We start from the raw sequence: 12,156 nt of genomic DNA on the forward strand, positions 1-12,156 counted from the left end.
AATTCCAGCATGCCTTGTTGCAAGAAACGACTGAAGAATGGGATCAATGTGAGAAGAAAATCAAAGATATTCGAGTTTGGGTCGACAAGACCAAAACACTATTAGATTCCCTACAACAAAAGAGAAAACCCCTAAGAGATCAACTAGGATACTGTGAAAAATTACTATCCGACATCAACGCACAGAAGACAAAACTCTCACTATCTATTGAGAAATTGGAAGTAAGTATTCATCCCCCGGGCTCCTACTTAAAAAATACAACCTTGAACCTGACACTCGCCGAACTCTCTTCAATCCCCTCTAACCAAACAACATCTTTTTTTTTCCTATCTTCAATCTAAATTCACAGGTACATTTCCGTTCTGGAATCGGTGGTGATGCACGTCTAAGCCAAAACGTTGACGACGTCCTAAGAATACTAGACGAACTGAGCGCTTATATTAAAATTAAAGTTCAAAATTTAGAAAGTGTTCTTCAACAAATTGATGTTTATCAACAACAAATGCAATCTTTAAGGCATAAGATAATTGAGGAGGAACAACAGTTGAGAGCCGTAATGGCACCAACATATTTGCCACATGATCGTGAGAAGGCAATGGCTGAACAACAGGTGAGTGGATTTTTTTATTTATTCAAATTGAGTAGAAGATACAATTTAATATATTTTAGTTGAATTAGTTCAGTTGCACTAGATTCTTTTCTTTTTTTTTTTGAAATGAGAGAACATAGCGTAGATATTTTGAGATTGTAGGCAAGTAAACCAAACCAATGGAGATTTAAGTGAAATTTTCGGTTGAATGGCACTGATATGAGTAGTAGTGGCAGGAAATTCAGGTTTCAGATAATTGATAGATGGATATAGGAGCAATAGATACAAATGACAATTTCTAGGGATATTTTGCTTCGGAAATAGGTTTCACTTCGAGAAGAAGACTCTCGTGTTGAGTTATCAACCCCTGAAGTGTTAGTGTCTGATGTTTTATTTAGAGTTTATGTTGGAATTTCCCTCCAAGTAAGCTAAATTCATGTTTTGTGACACAGATTTTGTGAGTCCCATTTGATGTCCGAACAAATTTTTGAGGAAAAAAATACGAAAAAAAACTAGAAATTTAGTTGAATTGAGTAGATTGTCTTGCACTTCAATCATCTAGCTAAAAGTAATATTGGGCGTTGGAATATTTTGTTTGATTTTTATGCATAAAAACGAACGTGACTTATAGCGAACCCCTCAGAGGATTTTGAACTGGAGAAGGGAGATGGTTCCCGAAATACGGTAAATATATTCTTTAGTCGAGAACGACAAAAAGCTTCCGAATGTTCCCGTTCTTTTTTAAACACCATAATTGCTCTAAGCCTACTCAATCAATATTTCGGGAGCCAGTTGCTCTCTTCTTCAATGCTTGTTACGATCAGTTTGTAAAAAGCACTGAGGAAGGGAGCAAGTGACTTAGGAAAATTAGGGGCAAACTCGGTGTATTTATTGCAAATATCGATACCTCGGAAGACAGTTAGTCCCTCGGTTTGTGCCTGTTACGATCAGCCTGTAAGAAGAACTAAGGAATGGAGCAACTGACTTACGGAAATTGGGGAGCTTGTAACCAGCACTGGAGTAGAGAGCAACTGGCTAAGGGAAATTAGGGACAAACCAATAAATTTATTGCAAATATTGATATTTCGGGAGCCAGTTTCTCCCTTCCTTTGTGCCTGTTACAAATAGCATGTAACAAGCACTGAGGAAAGGAAGCTCAGTTCTTGTTACAATCAGCTTGTAACAAGCACTGAGGAAGCGAGCAGCTGTCTTAGGGAAATTAAGAACAGACCTGATATACGTTTCTTGCAAATATCGACATTTTGGGAGATAATTGCCCCCTTCGTCAGTGGTTGTTAAAATCAGCTTGTAACAATCACTGAAAGAGCAACTGGCAACTGGGGGGGGGGGGGGGGGGGGGGGGAGTTTTCTTCTGAAGATAGTTCCCGAAATACACTATTTGTGTAATATTATATCAACGAAAAATTGTAACTGAGAAAGAAAGTTGTCTTCACTCTGCTCGTGGCACTGGCTAGCAAGTTTCGACTGCAGTAATCGTCACCATTCGCTAGTGTGTTTTTTATTGCATGCACCGATACTTCGGGAGCCATTTGTCCTCGTCTTCAATGCTGACCAGATGCCCGGTTGCGAAATACCAATATGTGCAGTAAAAATAAATACACTTGTGAAAAGAAATGATGATTTAAATAGTTGAAATTTGAAGAAATATTTTAGAAGATCGGGAACTGTCCTGGGAGCATAATTTCGATTCCTGGTAGTACATGTGTGTTGACAGTGCTTCTAGCTAAAAAGTTGACGAATTAAAACGTAACACCATCTTTGTCACTAGTAGTAGTTTTTATTCCGCAAAAACCTATATTTCGGGAATAAATTGTTGCCCCCTTCAGTGTCGTGTGTTGAATTAGATAGACATCCAACGGTATTTGAAAAGGACAAAAACTACTACTTGCAACGCAGACGGTGTTGAGTTTCAATTCTCTTCCATTCCTGGTTAATTTTTTTTTAATATTACGCAAATAACGTACTTCAGGAGCTAATTATAACTCAACTTTTTCCACGCACCACAACGAAAAACAAAGTCAAAGCAGACAATTTTGCTCCGATCTTGGCCATGAATAAGACAAACCGAAAAATGCAATCAGCTGTACCTCACAAACGGCGTGGACTTGATCGGAAGGTATCCCTTTTTGACAATTTTTCAATGAATACATGAAGTTTTTTGGGTTTTTTTTTCGGAATGTTTCAATGATAATTGTAGCAGGTATAATTCGGTACAGATAAAGTACTAAATGTATCTACATGTCCGCACATCACAGTGTGATGACTAATTGAAATATTTTTGAAGTGTGGCGTACACGTGATAAATTCACGCGACAACAGGGTCCATGAAGCTCGATCAGCTGTGCATCACAAGCGGTACGGGCCTGATGGGGCTTTTTCTGGATGTTTGAATGACAGACAGTAGGGTTCGGTATGGGTAAAGTACTAAATACATCCACACATCTGTACATCACAGTGTGATAACTGGCTTAGGGACAATACATTCAGACGAAAACATGATCCATGAAGTGTGATAAGCTGTACTTCACAATCGGTATAAACTTGAGAATATATCAGTGAAATTGTCAGCTTTTTTCACAATTTTTCAATGAACACAAAGTTTTTCTGGGGCTTTTTCTGGATGTTTGAATGACATAAGGGCAGCAGTAGGGTTCGGCATGGATAAAGTACTAAATGCATCCACACATCCTCACATCACAGTGTGATAACAGATTTAACTATCTGAATTGTGGCCTAGGAATAATACATTTATGCGACAACAGTGTTCATGAAGCGCGGCGTATTTAAACTAAGTCATCACAGTTTTTTTTTAAAGAAAACAACGGAAAAAAATCAAATATTCCAACACCCAATATCATTTTAGTGCATTATTTTCTTGTTTGTCTTTTGTTCTCTAAAAACGCAAATTATAAATATAATCATGTCATAATGCATAACATATAGATAATTGTTTACTGTTTTGTAAACAAACCATTCACATCTATTTGGGGTTCATTACAATTCTGTTCGTGACGTGCATTTTCCCATAAACATGAGAAAGTGATTGTGATTTGAATTTGTTTATATTTTTTTTTGGTTATATAAATCAGGCTAATTTATATTTAAATTTCTCTAAATACTACTGAATACTAGGGTAAACTATTTTTAGATTAGCAATAAAAACAAAGAAACATTGTTGGCTCGCCCAGTCATTATTTTGAGTTCCTGACATCACATTAGAATTAGCACAAATATTTTATCATTTATCCAAGTTAAAACACAAATTATTCCCATCATAATTATTAATAAATTATACGAAATCATGCACGCTGAAAAGGCATATATATATATATATCTATCCTAAGAGTATCTGCTATTCTATCCATTTTCATTGAAATTCTGGTGGAGGGTTACTAGTTGGGTTGTAAGGTTATCACGCGTAGATTCTCTAATTTAGATTTAAGTTTCAAAAGTAGTTTTATCATATTTTCATCTTAATATTATCTCTATTTACAACACGTTATTTACATGCATATTTTTCTTTTTTTTTCTATTTTCCTTTACATTTCTGTTCACTGAATGTAAAACCATGCGCTGCTGCACTATTTTGAAAAATTTCAATCGATTTGAACATCACAAATCGAAAACTAAATTACATCACGTTACTTATATTATCCACAACATCACGTACACAAATATCATCACATATCATTTTATCACACATTCTTTGGTATTGATTTGGATATTAAACGATTCTCTTTTAACACATTCGATATTTGTCGTATTTTTACATTGACCGAACCCTAATATTTACTAACAAAATTTTGTGCACTGCATGTTACGTAACATTTACTGTGTATCAATTCGCAATTGCCTTCTTCTCTGGTATTTGGGTGCTTACGGGTCTAATTATTTTCATACATATGCCTACTTTCACGGGAATCATATATTAGTCCTGTCGAGAACGTATCAAGTCCTTACAGACAAAAATTTCAGCTCGTAATGAACGAATTAAGCTTCTCATAAGCCGCGGAGTTCCAGATGAATCTTTGGAAATTTAGTGATATTTTTATCTGAAAGATAAATCTTAGAATAGCTCTGGAATGTTGAAATAAATAGGTTTAGATATGATGAACTGATATTAAGCTAATTATGAATGTAGTATTGTACTGAAAGGGGCTCTTCTGCTCTCTATACCCTTACAAAGCATTATTTCAAATGATAGACTATTTTCTGGCTAGGCAATTCCTCAAAATTTTGCATCTTTTTTTACCTTTAGGCATGAAATGAGAATGTGTAGGAAGTTATATTGTATTTATATGCCTACAAAGTTATAGAAAAAAAAAACAAAAACCAAAAATAAATTCTTAAAATAAATTTCTTCTCAAAAAACAAAAATCGAACTCGTTTTATACATATGGCCAATCCTCATTTATGATAGGCTCTACAAGCGTCACTCGAACACTTGGAACAAAAATATAATATGCTGGCGACATTAATTTTCAACCTGGATGCGTACTCAATTACATCAACAGCATCTATGCCAACAATTAATTTACAACCATCGCAACATAGCTTAACATACGCCGAAGTATTATCAGGTCGAGCTAGTCCTGTTGTTGGTGAAGATGTAACACCCGCAGTAGTGACAACATACGCTGGACCCACGCATGTGTCAGCTGAATTGACTAATCCTCCATCTGAATCACGCACGATCTACCGTGACGAACAACAAAATTACGTAGTACCAGTGCAGTCAATGCCGATTGAACACAACCAGACGGAAAACGTAATTTCTCAAAATAAACAATTTGAAACTGTCTTTACAGAAGCCAATCCAAATGAAGTCCCTCGAACTGTGGTGACAACTACCTATATATCCGGCGAATATCCGCTAGGCTCAACGGTTACTCAGACATTTGTCAATGTGAATTCGCAAACAGCACCCACGGAAAACACTGTGCATAGAAAGCAGATAGTTAAAACCGAATCTTCTAGGGTATACCACGAGCATGATGATCAGGGCTCTAATCAGCCAAGTCATGTCCAGGGCCGCGGTCGACCGCATGTGAAACCACAACATCCCAGCGAAGGGCGCCAGTCTAGAAAGACAAAGAAAACTACACATCAATATCAGCAACATCCTTCAGATGATTCCCAACGTGGACGTGGTATGGCACGGTTACAGGTAGCTGAATCTAATCGAACACGATCTCGAAGCCCCCTCTGGGTGCCGGGTTCAACTACGTACGCTGAAATGTTGTTCGGTCAGGAGCATCACGCGTTCCAAACACATGTCCCTGTGCAGCAACAATTCGCTATGCCCCAGCCGGATATGCAGACGCATTATGCCACGACTACTCAGCACACTGAGATGATAAACCTTCAGCCTCAGATGAATATCCAAACGGAACAACAATACACGCATCCATCATATGAATGGCAACACAATATTCAATCTGAAGTGATACCCCCTACTAGCAACGTCCACCTCAGCTATAGCACGACTACTTATCCCATTGATCATAGAGAACCTGAGGTAACTCAGTTGGAAACGCAAATACCGACGACGATCGGCCAGCATACAATCACTGAATTCATGCCAGCCCAGGAGACCAGGCACGAAATGATAGCACTGTCAAGAGAAATCCAACACCAACCCGTGCACGAACAAAGCCATGCGGTCGACTATAATCGTAGCTATCTGCCCTTACAATATTCCCAACACGAAATATATGAGCAACCACGTGAAACGAATGTCAGAGTGACATTGGCAAATGAACATTTATTGCTGCAACCACAGCAACAACCCCAGCCCCAACCTCAAATACCTGATCTAGGCATCGCAGACATCACCTTTGGCCAGTTCAACGAACAAGAATTCTATCGCGAAATGAACCCCGTCCAAGAGCCCACTGTAATCCCCCAAGAAAGACAAATTACTGTCGAAAAGGATATAATAAACTATCCAACAGAACCCACTCCACCAGCTGTTATTGAGCCACCCGCTCCAGCACCACAACAAAAAGTGGAAGAGCATATCGAAGAGATAAGACAAACACAACCAACACAACAACGTGGTTTCACCACTTATGCAGATGTGCTATTTCAGGGAAAAATTGGAAATATACCTTTCCAGCCATCCAGTGATAACATGCCCTCATATTCGGGCGATTATAGCGAAAAACCCTATGAAGCACAACCCCAACATCGAGAAACAAAATTGGATACAAGGCAAAGAGCTAGAGGTTTCCAATCCAGCAAATCAGCCCCAACGGCTACAAACGATGACATTTTTACTCAAAGACCGCGACAGTCTTCTTCTCATGACTCAGGATTAGTCAGTAGAAGTGAAGACAGGAAAGCGGGACGAGCGAAAAAGTCTAAGCTTAAGCACCTTGGGCCTGAAACTAAGGTTATCGAAGAAACTGTTACGAAAATGTCAAAAACGACAGGTTTCGTAGTGAAGAAAACCGACGACAATAATAAGTTGAGAAAACATGAAAAGTCTGATACTAACAAGGATACAGAAGATGTAAACATTTTAGGAGAAAATGTTACAACAGTCGCTGAACCAATTTTGGAAAAGAAAACTAACAATAAGAGGAAACAGCGTAAAGTGAAACATACTGAAAATGATGATTTAGAACGCGAAGTCCCGACAAAGGACACGCAAACTGTCGTAGTTAGCGATACAAAAAGGACAACTGAGATTAAACCAATCGAGGATTCAAGAACTGAAGTGAAGATACAAGACATCCCTAAGAAGGAGCAGGAAAAACTTACTCCCAAAGTGACTACCACCGTCGAAGTCACAACCGTACATAGGGTTTCCAAACAAGGAGAACCAAGCAAGGACATAACCACTCAAGATCAACCCAAATCACCTAAGGAGGATGATCGTCCAGACGAGAAAACAAGTCAAGATAAGCACAAAAACAAAAAACCCAAAAAGCAGCCACGTAAAAAGCCCGACAGAAGCAAAGAGACTGTAGCAGAAATGAATGAACCGGAAAAACCTGACAAATCACGACCTATACCTGCCGAAGAGGCAAACATTCAAATTGAAGAAATACATCACAAAGTAGATGAGCCAGATTTATCGGCACCAATCAGAAGACCTACTCCAATTACATCACATCCACAACCATCACAAAAGGAAGACGAACTAATGAAATTATTCGCGGAAGCCATACTTCCTGAAAAAATCCAACAAAAGAAAATCCACATGGAGCCTACTCCTGAACAAGTTCCCGTCGAAGAGCCGATCATGAAAAAGATCGTAATCAAAAAACAACCAATCGATGATATCACTACTACCACAAAAGCTTTCATATCCAGGGAACTTTCCCCTGAGGAATTGGAACCGCTCGAGGAATTCATGAAGGAACAATACCAAAAGGAGGTGGAAATACAAAAATTGCATCATCCAAAACCTGCCAGTGAAGTCAAAGAAGTGGTTGATGAACCCATCTGTGTTAAACGTGTAGTGCCAAGGCATACGAAGGAAGATGAAGACAGTGAGAAGAAACCTTCCAAGAAGGAAAGAAGTCCTGTCGTTGAGAAGGAAGTTGTAATGGAGGTCCCAGTTGTTGATGCTCCCGGAGCTCCTACTGAGGAAAGCAAAACTCCTGTAGTTGAAAAAGAAGTAACTGTCGAAATCACAACCGATAATACTGCGAAAAATCCTTCTAAGGATGAAGAGAGTCATGTGATCGAGAAACAAGTGGTGGTGGAAGTCCCATTTGTCAAATCAACCACCGTGGATAAGAGCTCAAAGAAATCAAAACCAAGTAAAACAAAGACCGTTACAGAAGTGGTTGAGAAGAAAGTTGTGGTGCAAGCTCCGGTTACTGATACTGTAGAGACTGCACCCAAGGATGAAACAAGTCCTGAAGTTGAAGAAGTAGTTGTGAAAGAGCCAATATCTACGATTAAAATAGTTGAAAAGGCACCCAAAACTGACGTACCTTCAGTTGAAAAGTTTGTACTTAAGCCCAGAGAACAAGTTCCTACTGAAACGAAAACCGTCACATCTGAGATTGTAGTAACCCAATCTAGTGAACCCCTAAAGGAAACTCCAGCAGTTGAAAAACTTCCGGAAGAATCCAAGGAACCAAAAAGCAAACGTAAAGAAATCCCAATTGTGGAAACTGTAACTACAACTGAAACTGTGGAAAAACCTATCGTTGAAGTTCAGAAGGATAATACCATCGAAAAAACGAAGGTTGTAAAAACTAGAGTGGTTACAACAACGGTGAAAACAATAAAAACAACTGAATCCGGCCGTACCGAGCAAGAAACAAAGTCATCGGAAGTAGAACAAGTTTCCCCGGAAGTAGAACCATTCGTTCAAACTGTCGAAATGAGAGACCAAAAGCCCAAACCTTCTTTAGCCGAGCAAACAAAAATGTTCATCGAAGGAGAATCATTTACGACAGAACGTCCGTCCGCTCCAGTGGGTAAAGTGGCTACAACTACGATTGTTGAAAAAGTAGAAACTGTACCTCAACCACCTGAAAAAGTTGTGACGGAAATGCCTGTCACTCATGCTCCGGAAACTACCTCTGAGGACAAAATAACCCCTGAAGTTGAAAAACAACTGACAGTTGGAGCTCCAGTTGACGTAACTGTGACGATTCCTATCAAGGATGATAAGAATCTTGTGATCGAAAAGCAAGTAACCGTGGAGGTTCCAACTGCTGGTAAAATCCCCTCTAAAGATAGTCAAAGTCCTGTGATTGAAAAACAAGTGATTGTGGAAACTCCATTTGTCAAATCAACCACGGTGAAGAAAACTTCAAAGAAATCAGAACCAATCGTAACCCAAACTGTTACAAAAGTGGTTGAACGGCAAATTGTTGTTGAACCCCCCGTTATTGATACTCCTTCCAAGCCTATTGAAAGTCCTGTAATTGGAAAAGAAATTACGGTAGAATTGCCAGTTGACGTTGCTATGAAAGTCCCCTCCAAGGATAGTGTTGTGATTGAAAAAGGAGCAGTCGTGGAGACCCCTACTGTTGCAGAAGTTCCTCTCAAGGAGAGTCAGAGCCCTGCAATCGAGAAGCAAGTGGTGGTGGAAGCTCCATTTATTAAGTCAACTGTGAATAAAAGTCCAATTAAGGAGATATCGGAACCAACTGAGACGAAGACCATCACGGAAGTGATAGAAGTCAACCTCCCGACACCGAAAGGAGTGATAGCAGTATCACAACCGGAAACTAGTCAACTTGATAAAACTATTTGTGATACAGTTACAAGTGTAACGTCCGTCGTTGAACAGCCAACTCAAATCGTAGATAGCGTCAATATCGATCGGGATACAATTCAGTCAACTGACCTCCCTGACGAAACTGTAGACACTTCAAAGGTGCACATCACAAAAACTACTATTCCCACTGAAAAGTCTGAATCTTCGACTAGTCATAAGCGTACGATTATTACAACTGTAAAAACCGTCCCCGAACAAATTATAAACTACAAAGTAATCTCAGCGGCATCACCTACTCTACTAGAATATCAAACAGTAACGGAGCAAAATCAACCAGAGGAAACGGTCACCCACTCAGAATCCACCATAATGACTGGTGCTCGTGACTCAGAATCAAAAACAGTCCAAACTACCAGTAGAAGAGTGACATCTTCATCCACGATGGTAACCACAAAAACCCAAACATTCTCCTCCTTCTCTCAAATGGGTCAGGACAGAGATCGTGAGTCGGAAGATGACCAATTCTTCACGGGATCAAAACTTGGTCAGATCTCTGTTGCTGACAAGATGCAAAAAATTGCAATGATTACTCATGAGGAACGGCTGCGTCATCCAAACATTCACATGAAGATGGAATTCCCACAAGTGACCTTCAATGTCATTCGCAACACCACACAACACAGTAGTATCGTTCGAACCAACATTGAGTCATCGAACGAGTCGGAACTCATTCTTATAAGGGCTGAAGGCGATCAAGGTGTTCCTTCCACTGAACCGACGGAAACATCGAGTCATGTAACTGAGTCCTTTATTTCCACCAAGGAACTTCCTTCTGAATCAATTGTAACCGTGACTGAAATTATCGAAAAGGCAGATAGGTCGCATCAGGTAGAAACACCAACAACTGAACAACTGGAGTCACACGAAAATATCCCCGAAAAGGCTAGTGAAAAAGAACCAGAAAAGGATGAAATCGTGCCAGTTGCATCAGAACCGGTTGTTGAAACTATTAGTTCCGCAGAAATCAAAATACCTATTGAGTCTGTCAGTTCCGAGCCACCTGTCCCAGAACCTAGGATAAAACCAAGCAAACCAGAAAGTGTCGTACTTGAAAGTGATTCCAAACCTGCTTCCGTCAAACCGGAAGACACAGGACTACCAACTGAACAATTGCCAAAACGTGAAACACAAGATAATACAATGAAAGCGTTAATGTACCTTAGTCAGGAGCTTATAAATGATATTCCGCGGGGTAATTATGCGGCATATTCAGATGCCGAACGTAATCTTTATCGTTTTGTTAAGTCACCCAAAATTGAACCTAGTTTAAGCGATAAAGAAGAAGTGCAACAGCCTAATGTAGTTACTAATCAAATAATCACAAACACACACACATCCATTCAGAAAAATGTCCCTGCCATGATTAAAGTGTCCCTAAGTCAACCGGAGATAATCCAATCATCCCTAATAACAAATATAACAGAATCTAACTTAGTTAACTCTGAAAATAATAAAATCCCCATAAGTGCATCTAGTAGTCAAGTTGTAACAACAAAACAAATAGAAGCGCCAGTGGTCAAGTGTAAGGAAACCATCCCTACAGTTCCAGCACAGAAGCAACCCCAGGTATCGGAGCCTAGCACTGTTCCGGAAGGTGCTACTACAGAATTCAGGTATTCACATTATGAGGTCCCCGCTTATAATTTGGGTCAAATGAGTGATGCCGAACGCAGTTACTATTTGTTCCTTAGCTCGCCATTCAGTGATTCTCAAGTGTCTAATGTCAGTGAGGAATCTAGTGTGGAAGTTAAACCCAGCTCTGTAGTAGAGTTGCCTAGTGTTCCTACAACACAAAATGTAGTGGTAACAAAAGAAATCAGTGAACCGAAAAAGCAAGTCGAAATAACTCCGTCTAAGGTTGTGGTGCCAAGTCAACCTGAACCAACAACTGTCACAGTGACAACAGTAAAAACAACTACGACTGAAATCACGTCTGAATCTCGCCCAGAAGAACCGTCTTTGGCCGAGAAAACAAAACTTTTCATAGAAAATGAGTCAATTGTCGCGAAACCTAGTGAACCGGTGAAAGCGCAAGAACCTGAGGTATCCCCAGCTGAAAAGCCTGTACTTAAGCCCACAGAACAAGTTCCTACTGAAACGCAAACCGTCATATCTGAGACTGTAGTAATCCAACCTAGTAAGCCTCTGGAAGAAACTCCAGCGGTTGCAAAACTTCAGGAGGAACCTGAGAAACCAAAAAGCAAACCTATAGAAAGCCCGATTGCGGACACTCAAATTCCAACTGAAACCGTGGAAAAACCTGTTGGTGAGCTTCAGAAGGACGACACCCTTGAAC

At 39.7% G+C, this 12,156-nt stretch overlaps 1 protein-coding gene across 7 annotated transcripts in view; it reads left to right on the forward strand.

Annotated features, from left to right (window-relative positions):
- LOC119653199 (nesprin-1) overlaps nucleotides 1-12,156 on the forward strand; it is a 205,957-nt gene that overhangs the window by 131,156 nt on the left and 62,645 nt on the right. For 5 of the 7 annotated variants that reach the window (XM_038057765.1, XM_038057766.1, XM_038057762.1 and 2 more), the window contains 2 exons: nucleotides 9-221; nucleotides 350-610. In XM_038057765.1, coding sequence (XP_037913693.1) covers nucleotides 9-221; nucleotides 350-610 — 474 coding nt within the window. Of the gene's footprint in view, nucleotides 1-8; nucleotides 222-349; nucleotides 611-4,542; nucleotides 4,988-12,156 lie in introns of those variants that run through there. The other 2 variants (XM_038057767.1, XM_038057768.1) reach the window with 1 other exon arrangement.

Source organism: Hermetia illucens, chromosome 3 (assembly GCF_905115235.1).
Source record: "Hermetia illucens chromosome 3, iHerIll2.2.curated.20191125, whole genome shotgun sequence".
NCBI lineage: Eukaryota > Metazoa > Arthropoda > Insecta > Diptera > Stratiomyidae > Hermetia > Hermetia illucens.